The 16,339-nt window shown below is 49.7% G+C and overlaps 2 protein-coding genes across 4 annotated transcripts in view; both read left to right on the top strand.

The window, feature by feature from the left end:
• The window catches only part of ULK2 (unc-51 like autophagy activating kinase 2), a 72,181-nt gene extending 67,263 nt beyond the window's left edge, over window positions 1-4,918 (top strand). For all 3 annotated transcript variants that reach the window (XM_081805645.1, XM_081805644.1, XM_081805643.1), the window contains 2 exons: window positions 1,446-1,581; window positions 2,591-4,918. In XM_081805645.1, the coding sequence (XP_081661771.1) occupies window positions 1,446-1,581; window positions 2,591-2,649 (195 nt within the window). In that variant the 3' untranslated portion in view covers window positions 2,650-4,918. The remainder of the gene's footprint in view (window positions 1-1,445; window positions 1,582-2,590) is intronic.
• Window positions 4,919-5,142: 224 nt separating this feature from the next.
• The window catches only part of ALDH3A1 (aldehyde dehydrogenase 3 family member A1), a 25,178-nt gene continuing 13,981 nt past the window's right edge, over window positions 5,143-16,339 (top strand). Inside the window, exon 1 of the mRNA XM_031038454.2 lies at window positions 5,143-6,103. The gene's annotated coding sequence lies outside the window, so the exon portion shown is untranslated. The remainder of the gene's footprint in view (window positions 6,104-16,339) is intronic.

The raw sequence follows: 16,339 nt of genomic DNA, 5'->3' as shown, positions 1-16,339 counted from the left end.
AGCACTACGTTTAGTTATTTCTTTTTCCTTTTCAGAATGGACCTTCTGTACCCATTTTGTTTGTTTTATTGTTAAGTGGCTTTAAAGTATTGTTTGGAAGAAACAGATGATATTGACAAATACATTAGGATACTGGGTTACTGACAGTCCTGGTATTTAATGATTTAAAGAGAATGTTCAAAAACAAAATTCAACCAAGTAAAATTGAAGATCTAATTGGCTTTGTTAAATGACTTATGAATCAGGCAGCATCCCATCTAGCAAGTAGAAGGGAGCTCTGCTTAGCTAAATAAAGCAAAGGTTTTTAAAAGGGAGAGAGGGCCATAAAAAAGAAGAAAGGAATTTATTAGCCAGAAATGCATTGTTCACGCAAAGTTGCCCTCCTATGGGGGAGCAGAAGGGGTCTGTTGACCAGGAAATGCCATGTTGACTGGTTAAAAGTTACATTCCCAAGGGACTGAGACTGCAGTTAGGTTGGGTATTAAGTCTTGGTTTACTGACTTGCCCTAAGTGATGCCATTTGGGGCCTCATTTCAGAATACTGTTGGGAAAACTTCTCAAATACCACCTGTGAATACTACTGCTGTCCCATCTTTCCAGAAAACCCCTACCCACCTTTTCCATCACCTGGCGGGCTCCCTGCTCCTTCTCCAGGCTCAACCTAAACATCACTTCCTGGAGGCTTTCCCTAATCTTCTCTTCCATAGTTGGCTTAGATGCACCCAGTATATATTCTGTACCATTCCAGGGCTTCCTCCTCTAATACCGCGTATCCCTTGGAATTAGAATGCCATGTTTTCCAGACCTGTACATCCCTCTGGATGGTGCGCTCTCCTTCACCTTGTGCGCAGTGCTAACAGATGACTTTTAGCACCATTTAATTATCTTATTATAACAAAATCTACTTTAATGAAATGGTCAAGTTGCCCTAGTATGAAAGTGTATGTTTAAAATAAACTTTTTAGGGGGCGCCTGGGTGGCTCAGACGGTTAAGCGTCTGCCTTCGGCTCAGGTCATGATCCCAGGGTCCTGGGATCGAGTCCCGCATCGGGCTCCCTGCTCCTTGGGAGCCTGCTTCTCCCTCTGCTTCTCTCTCTCTCTCTCTGTCTCTCATGAATAAATAAATAAAATCTTAAAAAAAAATACTTAATAAAATAAACTTTTTAGTGTAGTCCTAGAAGAGCCACTTTAGAAGTGTAAGTTTTTTGAGTCCTGCATCTGAGTCCAAGATCACATTTGAAAGCAGAGTAACTCTCATCAAGAAGCTCCTGTTTTATTTTGCCCATCTGATGAATCTTTGAGTTTTATATAGTTTGGTAGATTATATCATTTTGTCAAAATGTGTTAATTTTAGAAAGATTGCAATAAAATCTGCATTGCCCAAATGGATTCATATTTTCTTGGAAAAGTTAAGACTCTCTTCGTTTCTGCTGACTTGGCTTCAGGTTCAGTCCGCAGCCCTGGATGAGATGTTTCAGCAGACGGAAGATATTGTTTATCGCTATCATAAGGCAGCCCTTCTTCTGGAAGGCCTAACTAAGATTCTCCAGGACCCTGCCGATATCGAAAATGTGCATAAATGTAAGTTGACTTAGAAATCAGTGTGTTTATCGATGACAACGGAGTTGTCTCCCTCAGTTGCAGCAGGAAGAGCAAGCAGTTGGGCATTGTACTGCCTGGGTTTGGGTCTTGGCTTTGGGCAAATCACCTGCCTTTTCTGTGGTCTGTTTCTTCTTCCAAAAGATGAGAGAGTTTGAGGATTGGAGATAATGCACATGAAGTCCTGGTGGCTTTTGATTTTTACAGTGCAGTACTGTGCTGTCAGATGTGTGTTTGTGCATTGGTTTTATTGTTAAATAATAATAAATGCAGCTATTTTAAGCCTCGCGAGCTTATTGGTGACCAGAGAATATTACGAAGACTCTCTGATGACTCTACGATAGATCTGGAATAGACAGCAGAGTGGAGATTGATAGGCTGCCAGGATGATGATATCATTTACCATATAGATGCACTGGTGTTTGAGGAGGAGGTGGTGGACCCTTTGGAGTATACGTGCTCACAGCACATTTTGAAGAGCCTCAAGGGGATGACAGTTCTAAAATGATTTGCAGTTGTGAGAAAGCTAGCTGTTAAGATCTAAGTGTCCTTTTTTTTTTTTTTTTTAAGATTTTATTTGACAGAGACACAGTGAGAGAGGGAACACAAACAGGGGAGTGGGAGAGGGAGAAGCAGGCTTCCCGTGGAGCAGGGAGCCTGATGCGGGGCTCGATCCCAGGACCCTGGGATCATGACTTGAGCTGAAGGCAGACGCCTAACGACTGAGCCACCCAGGTGCCCTAAGATCTAAGTGTCCTTTATCTTACGTGTTAGGTTTTGCCACTGCGCATCACTGAGCTGGAAATTACATCTCAACAATTATCAGGCAGAAAGAAGAAAAAATAGAATGGTTAACTTTGGGCCAAAGAAAGTACAGAGACAAGGATGCACATAGAAAATTAGTGGTGGTGGTTTTTTTTTTTTATTAGTTCTTCTTGCCTTGGTTTTGACAATAGAAATGATTTTCGATATGAATTTATTTTATTTCTAGATAAAACTAGTATTGAAAGAAGACTGTCAGCACTCTGCTGTAGCACCGCGACCCTGTGAGCGGCCGAGGGCTCGTCCCTGGACCAGTGGTGGGACTGAGGAGAGAAGTTTGGTATCATGGCTTGGGTTCTGTTTCCCCATCCCCAGGAAACCCTAGTTTCTCACCTGGTGACTACCAAAGAACAAGCATGACTTCAAAAAGGAAAAACAATCCAAAAACTACATACTTGTAGGAAATCTGCCTTATAGGAGACGTCACCCCTTCCCTTTTCTGTGTAGAAGCAGAAGCAAGAGTATTCCAGTTGGCTCTCAGTTTGAACTTGGTCAATAAATGTACCTTAGAAATAGAAATATCAGTGCAGTTATTCCTAAGGATAATTAAGAACGAAACAAAGTGAATGGCTCTGTACTCAGTTCACCAGAGCAGTGTGTGAAATTCCACGTGTTTACTGAGGTATAAAAGTAAAAAAAATGGACATCTCATCCAGGCAGTTGGATATCTGGGGTAGGCTTGTCTAAATCTGAGCACGCACCCTTCAACAGCTCAGGAAGATAGAGCTTGAGAACAAGCTGAAAGAAGGCTCTTGGAAGAAATTGTGAAATCTTCTATTTGATCTAATATGGACACATGTTAATCTTCCAAAATCTTTCATATTGCACTAATTTATTAAAACAACTGTGTATTGGATTTTGCAATTTAAAACTAACTGAGGCACAATGGACTTGTTTAAAATATTTTACTTGATTATATTATATACACACACCCTTTCCAGAATTCACACGTAATCTCTAGTGGACTTTTAAATGGTAAAAACTTGTGTTCCTGTGAACCTTTGCATTTTTTTAACCTATCCGTCTACACATACAGATTTTCTCGGTGGTATTTTTGAGTTGCTGGTTGTTTGCTTTTGGTTGTATTTTCCTACTGTGCATGCAGAATGTGCATCAACGCCTGTGGTCTCTAGGTTTACTAAAGGCTCGGTTTATTTGGGCAGTATTAGGAAAAAATACCAATTCGGGATACTCTCAAGAATTTCAATAGGGCCAAAACAAAGTTGGTGACCTAAAGGCTTGTTGGTGATGGGGAGTTTCTACATGAAGTTAGTGAAAAATGAGGATTGTCTTCTCTTAGGAAAACGGGCAGCTCTCTCCAGCCTAATGTGTATTGTTCGTGTTCGTCCTGACCGTTCACCAAACAGCTAGTCACGGGGAACGCGGGCAGGTCACGTCCCTCCAGAAATGGTTCCTGCATTGTGTATGGTTTGGTTTCTTTTACTCACCTGCTTGAATACTTGAATAAACCATTCTCCAGTTTTAATCCCTTTATTTTTATCCTTTTAGCTAACATAATCCAAACTCTGACAAATTGCACAGAAGCTCTTTGGCATTAATCTAATTTTAAGTGTACTGATAAAGACAGACAAAACCATGGTTTTTCCTTTACTTTGACGAAGTAATGTAATTTTTACCTTATTTATCTGTATGAAATTCCAGCAGTTAATTTGAACATTTATTTATATGATGTTTGTATTTTTAGGTCTTTAATACAGTGTTTCTACCTCTCATTTGTAACTGCATGCATTATTCTCGAAACTAGGTAAAGCTCACGGAATCATTGTGTAATAGCCTTTTTATTCTTGTGTGTACAGATGTATATTAAGGTAAAATAAAACTGAGAAAGTGTTTCTAGGGTAAAGCTGAGTCCATATTACGTGGCTTGTCAAGCCAGCTCCTTCCTCGGTGAGTTTGGAGGCTCGGGCGTTAATATCTTCTGTCCTGCCCCAAGATTTCAGATGCTCGGTGACCGTCCCGCAGGCTGCCACGCACGTAGGCTATGCGATGGGGTTCCCGCCCCTCCCTGCAGGGCTTATAAGCACCATTACTAGGAATACTCTGTTGTGTTATCATTTTTTTCAAGCGTCCCAGGCAATTTCATTTATGTTCTCATAGTCCTCACCCACGTGATCTCAATAGGTCCTCCAAGGAGCTGGGTTCATTCTGGCCCACCTGACCTGTCCTTTTTTTTTTTTTTTTAAACAACACAGGATGAAACAGGTTCACCTCGAGTAAGTGATTGATCTTAAGTCAGGTAACTAGGGAGGTAGGTAAGCCATGCTTTGTGACTCCCAAGTTCTTTCTTCTCCCTCTTGTATAACAAAGGTCCGTCCCGTGGTGGGTGCTGTATGTGAAACCGGGATGTGTGGACGGCAGAGAACAGACTGTAAACTCATGAATAATGGTTCTGATTCTACCCCCATTATCAAGGCCAATTGTTTTCAGAGATTTTTGCCTTGACTATAGCAATAATAAATGCTTTATGTTTCCATGAGTTTTTTTTTTTAATTTCTTGTCATTGATTTCACAAGGTAGAAATGGGCCAGTCCGCACGCTCATGGGCTGCCACCCAGATTTGAGCCATCACGCGGAAAGTTAGTGACCGCACGGACATAAGTAAGGAGAGGAGTCGGTGAATTTGCTAACCGGCTACCCGTGCGGTCAGGATTTGCCCGAACCGCGCCTGGGACCGGACCTCACGGATCCCGCTCCTTCTCCCCGCCCAGAGGACTAGCAGAGTCCCGGAGAGGAGCTTACTCTCAGGGTCGGGCCGTCCTCAGTCTCCCCAGGGCGAGGAGGAAGAAGCTGAGTGGAACGTGATCTCTACGGGGCCTTGAGCCCGTTTACCCCTGGGGCTGGACCCTTGAATCTTCAGCTGTGGAAGCTCTCGGGACCTGCTCACGCCCCTTCCTGGTCCCCCCAAGCCCTTGTGAGAGTGCGCCTCTGGGAGAGCGTCCAGATGGTCCTTTCCTCACCGGAATCAGAGGGAGCCCCATCAGAAGCCATCCGCCTAGCAGAGCACTGCACTCCTGCGGGGAACGGACAGTGAGCCCCGAAAATCTCAGCTCCTGCACAAGAGGCAAAGCCAAGCAGGTGAAGCGTCCGTGTGAATTCAGGGAGCGGACTCTGGTAGAGGAAGGCACGGAGGCTGAGAGCCTGCTGTCCCCGCAGGGCCTGAGCAGGGCAAGAGCACCCGTGTCTGCGCCCTGCAGGCAGAACTCCCCCATGGGTGCCCCCCTTGGCCCCGAGAGCTCTCAGCCCAGTGTTTCAAGTGCCCTGGAGATCTCTTCGTTGTTCAGAGCGGTCCCTTTCAACAGCCGCCAGGGTGCCTCCTGGGAGGGCGTCTGAGCCCAGGAGGCTGCAGAGGTGACTCCGCACTGGGGCTCCCCGAAGTCTGCACTCGGGGGAGGCCGCCCAGCGCCCTCCTGCTCTGGGACGGTCCTGCGCTTTGGGAGTTGGCTTTAGTCCCTAGGAGAGGCCGGCTGGGCGCTTGTTTGAAGACTGCTCTCTCCCTCCTGGGGCGTGGCTGTCCCCTGGCCGTTTGTCCTTGGGCTCCTGCCCCAGCGCCTGTGTACCTGCCAGTGGGGGGAAGGGCCCAGCGCTCAGGGAGTCGCAGGGAGGCTGAAACAAGTTCCCGAGCATGAAGTGGGAGCAGCCCTCAGGGACGCCTGCCGTTAGGGTGAGTGCTGGTTCTCCGCAGCCCCTCGCGGGTTCCTTTTGGGGAGGGGTGTGTTTGTTCGGGGCAAGGCCTGGAGTTAGGGCTCCAGGAGCCACACTGGCTCCAGCTGGACGACTTCTGAAAGGATACAGCTCCTTCCCCAGCTGACCCACGGGAACCTGCGTTCAGACATCCTTTATTTACCCTTGTGGCCCAATGTGGCAGTTTTAAGAAGTGTCTGTATCAATCTACTATTTATTACTTTGATTCTCATACCAACCCTTGCCTCATTTTACAGATGGAAAAATAGACTTGGGGAGTAATCCCCCCCCCACACACACACCAAGAGAAAAGCCCCACAGCTGGGTAGGGGCTGGGCTGCCTGGGGCTGGGGAGCCTGCATGCAGGGAACTCTCCTCTCTGTGCCATGTGCCTAGCGCCCCAAACCTGCTCACCGCTACGTCCTTGTAACACCTTTCTGGTGATGTCCAGGAGGAGGGGGAAAGGCAGGCTTCTGTGTCATTTGGACGCATCTTCTGCGTAGCAGGAGGCCGCAGATTTCAAGAAGCAGGGGAGTCCGCAGCTCTGTGCAGTCCCTCTTGGGCCTGGAGCTGGAGCGGAGAGCAGTAGGTTTCAGAAACCACCCCCTCGAAACTTCCAGCGAGAGGGTTTCAATGGCATATTAATAAACTCGAGCTTTTGGTGGACCTGCTCGGCAGTTTCCTTGTTTGTGTCCACGTGTGTCAGTGATAATGAACAGCAGGGAATTGGTCCCATCCCAGGTGAGAGAAGCCTCAATCCCAGGCTTGCCCAGGGGACCCCCCTCCCACCGGCTTGCCCCAGGAACTGCTTAGTCTCCCCCTGCCTTGGCCTCACACCCTCAGCGTGGCCCTGTCCGGTGTGCGGTTCACACGGCGCCAGCCCCTCGGGGCACCCGGAGGAGCGCAGGGAGGTTAGGGTGGGGGAAAGGCTAATGGAAAATAAGGACATTCCCTTGGTCCCCCCTGGAGCCTGCCAGGGGGAGCAGCGGAATAAATGAGCCCCAGGCATGGAGGGCCAAGCACTCCACCGATGTTCCGAGTCACCCAGCTCAGAAGAGGGAAGCAGATCCAAGAGGCCTTGGTGTCCTCTTCCCTGGATGTGTGTTCAAGAGACCAGGTGTTCGCGAGCCTTCTGCACAGGACCAAACAGTAAGGATTTCAGGTTTTCAGGGCTATAGGGTCTCTGCTGCAGCTACTCAGCCCTGCCGTCCTACGCCAAATAGCAGCCCCAGACAATACACAAATGGACACAGCTCTGTTCCCATAAACCTTTATATACAGACGTTGAACTTCTCATCTCGTGGAGTTTTCATGTGTCACATAATTTTTTTTTTTTATCTTTTCCATCCATCTAAAAATGTAAAAACAAAACAAAACAAACCCCACTTTTAGCGTATAGGCCTGGGTGCGCAGGTGGTAGTTTGCTCGCCACAGGCGTATCGATTAACAGCAGAGGCAGGTACCCCAGATGCAAATGATGATGAGCGAGACACGTCCGTGGTGCCCACTGAAGGATGAGCTCTCCTTGCGCGTCCGTGGTGTCCGGTGGGCCCAGTTAACACGGATGTGAGCTCATCCCAGCGGGTCGGAAGCCGAGCCCGGGTGACACCCACCTCTGCTTTAAAACAATTCACGAAGCTGTCAGTAAATATACAGAAGGCACGATTTTTGCATGATTCTTAGTTTTGGAACATTTTGGGGGAGCGATTTTGTTCTTCTTGGTTCTTCCACAAACAGTGTTCTATACTTCTTAGTCTTGCGGGGTGGCCTTGGGCGAGTCACTTCACCTTCCCGAGCCTGCAAATGAGTACCTGCTGAAATGGTTTTTGTGGGGAAAATGCCCTTCGCACCGTGACTGGCACTTAGCAAGGGTTCAATAAATGGTGGTAGTTTTGCTTTTCATACTAAAACTATGCAACGCCATGCTCTCTTGGGCTGGGCTGGATGCCCTGTTCCTAGAAACAGCTGCTTGGAGTTGTTCTAACTGCTAAAGTTAGCATCCACGCGTGGACACAGGCCAGGGAGCCTGTCCTTGGGCCCCTGCCCCCTCTCAGCATGGCCGATCCTCCACAAACATTTTAGCTCTATTTTCTTGACGGGTTTAAAATATGAAATAAATGTATTGTGTGTCTGTAAATTAAAACGGTTCCCTCTGAAATCGTGCGTCCTGTCCCCGGCCGACAGTGGGTGCCCACCCACAGGAATTAGGTGTCCTGGATACCCATGGGACCCTGGGATGGGTCTGGGTTCCTCACTGCACCCTAAGAGAGAGGACCAAGTACCTGCAGTGTCGGGGGGAGGAGGGGAAGGGAGGCCTGGTAGATGGGAGCAGACAGTAAGGGAAGGCCTTGCCAAGGGGTCACTGTCATGGACCCCTTTTGAGAGTCCAAGGGAAGTCTCAGAGAAGTGCACAAGCTCAGAAGGACAAAGCTCAGAGAACTCCCTTGGTGCTCTCCAGAAGCCCAGCTCCCCCCCTAAGGGAGGCAGTGAGGTGAGTCCTCAGCAGCGCCCCCTCCCCCCCGGGGAAACTCTTGCCCCAAAGATTCTCTCAACCCCCTCCTGGCACGTGGCTGGTGCTCTGTGGCTCAGGGAGCCTCACTTGTATGTGTAGGTTTGCTTGATGTTTAGCTGGGGCATCGAGGATGATTTGGCCGCCTGTCCGTCGTCTTCCGGCGGGCTAGCCCAGCCTCGTGGATGTCACGGCATCCCGTGGACATAAGAGGGCGAGCCGCAGGCCTGTTGCACCCTTCTAGGCCCTGCTGAGCCCTGTTTGCTAATGTCCCATTGGCCAAGTCCAGATTCAAGGACTGGAGAAATAGACTCCCCGTCCTGGGAAGTATGGCAATGACAATGCAAAACCACCCACACACAGGGATGGGAAGAATTCCTGTGGTCATTGTCACCATCTACCATAAGCAGAAATGACTCTGGCCAACTGAAGCAAAAAGGAATTTGGAGAAAAAAAAGAAAGAAAATGGTTCTGTCTGATTGGTGCAGCCGGATTACATGCAAGACCCTGTTTGCAGGGTGGGCAGAGGCCTCAGGTAGCATGCCTGGTCGTCTTTGTATGCAGGGAGAAGAGGTCAGAGGTCAGGACACATGCAAACACATGGGCAGTGGTGAATGGCTTGGCTGCGTGGTTGAGGGTCTAGAAGAAGCAAGACTGAAAAATTGGGAGTTGGGACCTGGGGAAGGGGCCGGTGGATGACCTAGGAAGTAGGCACAAAGTGTTGTACTTTGTGTCAATGGTCACCAGAGGGGGCACTAAGCAAACCAAGTGGACAGGATGACTGGTCCTGTGGAGTCCACCAGCCTCTGTCCTTGGTCCCCCCGGTGCTTGCACTATGAGCCCACCGCAAGCCGGCCATGGGGACAGAGTTAGAGGCGATCTGTGGGCCCAGCCAGCTATATTCACTAATGCCCAGCCTGCCCGCAGAGGAGGCCAAGGCTGACCTCATTGTGCTACTCTCTCTTGAGACCAGCCAGGCTGGTCCTGATGCCTTTCATAACGGCTGGTCCTCAGAAGGTCCCGTAGAAGCCAGCAGCAAGGATCGAGGGGTCACACACTCAGCAACACATGGTTGCATTGGCTCTCTTTCTTCCCTGTCTCACTCAGGCTCCCCTGGAACCACAAACCCCGGGGTGAAGTCCCTGCGGGCAAGATGACCCTTTATCTCCCGCTTTTTCAGGTACCCAGGCCAGCACAGTGCTTTGAGCACCCCCGAAGATGGAGGGCCAAGGGCTGCTCACAAGTCCCTCCAGTGGGACCTGTGGGAGAACTTGTATATGTAACTTCCGAAGCTTGGGGGACATTCTAGGAAGGTGTAGGACCAGGAATGTTGTAGAACTTGCCCCCAGGAAGAACTAGCTCCACAGACCAGCTGGGAAAGAAGAGTGGGTTTTCGGGAGCACAGCATGAGACCCACCAGTCCACTGTGATGAGTGAGTCGCCTACTGGAAGAAGGGTCGGTGGGAGTGCGAGAAACCAGAGCCCCCCCACCCCTCCACTGCGGGTGGGAACGTAACATGGAGCAACCACTATGGGAAACAGTATGGCGGGTCCTCAAGAAATTAAATGTAGAATTACCATAGAATCCAGCCATTCCACTTCTGGGTATAGCCCCCCAAGAATTGAAAGCAGAGACGCGAGCAGATCCTTGTGGGCCCACGTTCACAGCAGCATTATTCACAAAAGCTAAAACATTGGATGCACCCCAAGTGTCCATCAGTGGATGAACGCATAAAATGCGGTCTCTGTATCATTTAGTCTTAAAAAGCAAGGAAATTCTGGCACATTCTCCAACATGGATGGACCGTGAGCACATCTCATCATGCTGGGTGGAAGAAGCCAGTCACAGAAGGACAAATGCTATGTCATTCCACTTGTATGAGGTACCCAGAGTCGTCAAATTCGCCGAAACAGAAGGGAAGGATGGTGGTTGCCAGGGGCTGGGGACAGAGTTTCAGTTTCGCAAGATGAGGAGTTCTGGAGGGTGGAGGGGGGGCGGCGAGAACGCAACTTATCTTTTCTTATGGTCCTAGTTTCCACAGTAAAAATAAATAAAAGTCCAAAGTCAGCTTGTGACAGGGGGAGGCAAAGACGGAGCGGAAGGAAGGCGGTGAGGTCCAAGAACAGACAGGCCCTGGGGCTGAGCCGTGAGCAACTACAGCAACAGGGCTGAGCCAGAGCCCCACGCAGGGGCACCCTCCGTGGCCGAGGGTCTTGGAAATGGAACTGCCGGGAAGGGGAGAGGGCTGGGATTTGTGAGGAACAAAAGCACTGACCTGGTCTGGAACCCACCACAGGGGTCCGGAGGAGTCCTGCCCACTCTTGGAGCCTGAGGTCAGGGACTCAAGAGGAAAAACTGCCCCCCCACCCCCCGGAGGGAGGAGGCCGTAGGGGCCCCATTCTTTGTCCCGAGGAGCAAACCGGATTTCCAGTTCAGCCAGGGAGGGAGGAGCGGGGCTGTGCTTTCCAGAAGGTCCAGGGGAGGGGTTTGGGTGGATGGGGGGTGGGGGCTGGTGGGGCTGAGCAGGTGGGGCGATGGTATGTGGGGGCGGAGGAGCGGGGGCACGAATAGTGTCCATGATGGGCTCTGTACAAGAGCAGCTCAAGTGGTGTGAGTCTTACTTTTCATGGTAAGAGGGTCTCAGAGCAAAGGCTGCTATGAGAGGTGGGTGGAGAGCAAGGGAGGAAGAGACGAAAGCTAGTCCTTCCACAGGGGTGCCAGGGGTCCCGGCCCCAGGCCTGAAGCTGGTCCCTACATCTCTCCCCAGATGGGACTGCCACAGGGGACACCTGGGCCCCTCCCAGCTGGGGGAAGCACTGTCCTCTTTTTTGTCTTGAGGTGGTTTGCTTTGCGTTGTCCTTGGCAACACGTGTCCTTCTAAACATTCTGTGGCTCCCCATTGCACACAGCCCTGCCTAGCTCACCGAACTGCTCTGGGCTCCCTGAACAGACTAGGTCAGGGCTGCCTTGCCCCAGACTTCGTCCCGTGAAAAGCCCTCACTGTCAAGAGCCCCTTCCCTGCCGCCCCACTCCACCCCCAGCCTGAGCTTGTGCCTTCTCCCGCCCTGGCTGTGGCCCCGGGGCCCTCAGCTTCCCCTCCCCCGGGACTCCTCTCCCCATTGCCTTTCAGTGGGGGCTTATTGAGAACGGGCACATAGTGGGGGCTTGTTGAGACTGGGCACAGAGTGGGGGCTTCTTGAGAATGGGCACATAGTGGGGGCTTGTTGAGAACGGGCACAGAGTGGGGGCTTCTTGAGAATGGGCACATAGTGGGAGCTTGTTGGAAACTGGCACATAGTGGAAGCTTGTTGAGAACGGGCACATAGTGGGGGCTTGTTGAGAACGGGCACATAGTGGGGGCCTGGGAAATTCTTGCTGCCTTGCTGAGTGCATAGACCCTTCCAGCGGCTTCTCTCTCTCAATGTCCTATGAATGGAGGGAACCAGAGGGACTCACTTCCCTGTGGAAGACCCCTCTCCTCCTCTTTATATTTATAAGTACTTTGTGTTGACTGCAGAAACCTCTTTTTTTTTTTTTTTTAGGAGAGGGAGAGGCGGGGAGGGGCAGAAGGTGAGGGAGAGAGAGAATCTTAAGCAGACTCCCTGCCGAGCCTAGGGCGCCATGCGGGGCTCGAACTCACAACCCTGAGATCATGACCTGAGCTTAAATCAAGAGTCAGACGTTGCTCAACCGACAGAGCCACTCAGGTGCCCCCCAGAAACCTCTTAAAACACAAATAAACAAAAAGAGAACAAACCTATAAACCCAGAGATTATATTAACACTCCAGTTTGTCTTGCCCAGATTATTTTTCTTCCATGTGCACAAAATGATACAAAATATACTATTTCAAGACTTGCCTCTCTTATGTATGAATATATTATGAACATCTCCCCTTTCTCAGGATCTGAAGTCTTTTATCAAATGGCCGCACCTTCATTTATGTAGCTGGTACCGTCCTGTGGGGCCTGAGGCTGCTCCAATTCTATGCTTATCCCAAGTGATGCTGAAGCGAGTACCTAAACAGGTCTTCACTCACTCCTTCCATTCTGTCTGATGGCAGCTCTGCTGCGCACCGAAGTCCACGCACTGCTGGCTGGCCCTGGTGTGCCTGTCCCCCCTCCACGCCCCCACCCTGCTCTACCTCAGGAAACTCTCCGTCCTTGGCTTCTGTGATTCTATTCTGTTTTCCCTTCAAGACCTCAGGCTGCCCCTCCTTGGCTTCATGCCACAGTGTAGACCGTGTCTACACTCTCGCTCTGGGGCTCTGACCCAGCAAACACTTAGGTGACCATTTCCAGACAGTTGGGTTTGGATGTGCCCCAGACACCTGGAAATCTACGTGTGTCCTCTTGAAGGCAGTGAAAATACTCTGCGTGAGATTATGGTGGGTGGATCCATGTCATAATTCGTCCAAACCCGTAGAATGTACAACACCAAGAGTGAACCGTAATATAAGCTTATATGGGCTTTGGGTTGGGTGATGATGATGTATGAGTGTACGGTCATCAGCTGCAACAAACACCCCATTTTGATGGGGGATGTCGATAGTGGGGGAGGCCATGTAGCTGGGGATTTGGGGATATATGGGCGATCTCTGCACCTTCCCTTCAATGTTGCTGTGCCGAAGACGGCTCTAAAAACTAGTCTTAATTTTAAAAATAAAATGTTTCAGCCATGCACAAATGTGTAAAAACTAACAAACATCTGGATCCCTTCTACCCAGCTTTAGAAATTAAACACATGGAAAACCTGCTGTGCCACCCCTCCCTCTATTCCTCTCCCTGCCCGCCCCCTCCCCCCAGATGTTTTCACTGTCCTGATTTGGCTTTGTCATTCTCCATGCACATCTTTCAGCAAGTCCAGCCTTACACACACAAGGTTGGGGCTGGCTCATCTGACCTCAGCGTGTCTCTCCCATCTTGGATTTCTATAACTGGGCTCCCTGGCCATGTGGTTCTGGTTGTCCATCCAAGCTCTGCACTTGTCACCCCAGCTGCTTCTGCCTTCCCTGCTGACCGGGAGCCCTTGTGACAGCAAGGGCCATCTCTGCCTCTCTCTCTCTCTCTCTTTTTTTTTAACCACCACTATGGCTCTAACACCTGGAACCCAGGAGAGGTTAGTTAGTAAAACGTGTTGATGGGTTCCTGTAGACATGGTCTACACTGTGGCATGAAGCCAAGGAGGGGCAGGGTCCATGTGGGTGAGTTTTGAAGATGTTATTTATTTATTTTTAGAGAGAGCAAGGGAAGGGGCTGAGGGGGAGGGAGAAGAAGAGGGACAGAATCCCAAGCAGACTCCCCGCTGAGCGGAGAGCCCAATATGGGGCTTGATCTCAGGACCCTGAGAACATGAGCTGAAACCAGGAGGCTTAACCGACTGAACCTCCCATGTGGATTTTTTTTTAAATTTTTATTGTGGTTAAATATACATGACATGAAAGCTACTATCTTCACCATTTTTAAGTGTCCAGTTCAGTGGCACTAAATGCAGTCACACTGTTACGCGGCCATCCCACCACCCACCCCCAAAAGGTGGACTCCACGCCTCTCCAAGCCAACCAAGTGGGGCTCCAAGCAAGTCCCTGACAGAGCTCAGGGTGCCTGCAAGAAGGGGGGCGGCAATTCATTGCCCCAGGAGACGTGTCCTCATGCAGGAGACTTGCATTCGAACTGGTTGAACTAGAAAAAAAGAGAGAGGTGGCCGGGTGAAGGGAGGCGACCCTGGGGTGGGGGCATGGTGAAGATGTGTGGTTTCCTGTGTGCCGACTGCTTGTTGGGTTAACCGTCTTGCCGATACCAAGGGAGCTGCTGGCTAGGTGAGGAGACCCCTGTGGGAGGTGCTGTGGATGGTGGGGGGAGGCTACGAGGCAGCAGGAGAACTCTCTCCCTTTCCCGGGAACTGTGTTGTGGGCAAGTGAGCCAGTGTGGATGCCTGCCCACAGAGGGCGTCAGGAGCACCACTTGAGTAAAAAGACTTTGCCGGCGTCCATTTTTCCCCTGCCAGCCCCAGCGACCGGGCGGGGGGGGGGTGGGGGTGGGGGGAAGGGACTCAGGAGACATGGGGTGGCAGAGGGAGTAAGACCCCCACCCCTTCCTTGGGGCCACAGGCCAGACCTGAGCCGGGGAGGAGGAAGAGCATTCACTGGGATCAAAGTGTTAAATTAGTCCGGACTGAGCTTTTGATACAGGAAATTAACCAGGAAGTGAGAGGAGCTCCTTGGAATGTTTGAAGGGAGGGAAAAATGAAGATTTGATGGAGCACAATTGGAAGCAGTAATTGAAAACAAATTTGAAAAGCCATTTTGTATTCATACCTCCGTTGGTCCAAAACACGAGTCTAAAAAGTATAAAACTCTCCAAGGGGAGAGGAAAAACCAAAGGGTACAGATGCTGGGGAGGCAGAAAGTTAAGACCAACCTACATGTCACAACCAAGGCCTGGGGGTCTGGGGAGAGGAGGGAGGAAGTGAAAGCATCCAGAGCTCCTGTCTTGGGGCAGGAGAGGGACAGAGAGGCTTAGAGGGAGAAACGGTTGGAATTTTGCTTACAGATAATTGTAAAAAAATATGCATCTGATTATGGGAGCAGGGAGAGGGAAGGGGACCATCAGTGGGAGGTGGAGAAGAGCTTACAAATTAATAAGGAGGAAGGGAATGAATAGTAACCATCTGAGCGGACAGAACAGTGTAAATAGTGAGCATGAAGGAAATGGAAAGAATAATATCAAGTATTATGAAGTATTATACGAAGTCAGAATGGCATATAAAACAAACCCTATGGGGGGGAAGAAAAAACCCATGGGGGTCCCTGGGTGGCTCAGTTGGTTAAGTGACTGCCTTCGGCTCGGGTCATGATCCTGGTGTCCCAGGATTGAGTCCCGCATGAGGCTCCCCACTCGGGGCGGGGAGTCTGCTTCTCCCTCTAACTCTCTCCTCTCTCATGCTCTCTCTCTAACTCTCTCTCTCAAATAAATAAATAAAATCTTAAAAAAAAATAGAAAAATAAAACAAACCCTAGCTAGATGTTATTTACAAGAAATGCACGCAAAACAGTGGGATGAAGAAGGCCTGGAAATAATTAGGTGGGCGGACACAAACAAAAGTAAGGCAGGACCAGTGATATTAATATCTGATAAGGTGGACGGTAAGGTGAAAACATGTGAAGATGAGGCACCTGAGTGGCTCAGTCAGTTAAGCATCTGCCTTCGGCTCAGGTCATGATCCTGGGGTCCTGGGATCGAGCCCGCACTGGGCTCTCTGCTCAGCGGGAAGCCTGCTTCTCCCTCTCCCGCTCCCCCTGCTTGGGTTCCCTCTCTCGCTGTGTCTCTCTCTGCCACATAAATAAATAAAATCTTTAAAAACAAACAAACAAACAAAAAGGATGAAGAAGATCAAAGTGTCATAAATCCATGTTTTCTTTGGCAGCACGTTACAAAGTGTCATAAACCCATATGAACTAAGCAAAATGTGATTAAACACACAAAGCGAAAGTACCAGAATTGTAAGGAGACTTGGATAACAATGCGTTTACAGTGAGACTTCAACACACAACTCTCAGAATTAGGCCCAGTAAGTAAAAAGTAACAATATACAGGAGTAATCAATAAGTTTGATTTAATAGTGAAGATTCTTACTTCTGTGAACAGAAAACATACATCCTATTCATAGGTCTCCAGAACTGCTGCAAAAATAGTCTATTTGACCACA

The sequence above is a fragment of the Leptonychotes weddellii genome, chromosome 15 (genome assembly GCF_054177405.1).
Source record: "Leptonychotes weddellii isolate Sample4059 chromosome 15, ASM5417740v2, whole genome shotgun sequence".
NCBI lineage: Eukaryota > Metazoa > Chordata > Mammalia > Carnivora > Phocidae > Leptonychotes > Leptonychotes weddellii.
Note: the sequence above shows the minus strand (reverse complement) of the source record. Positions and strands in the feature narration are given on the sequence as shown.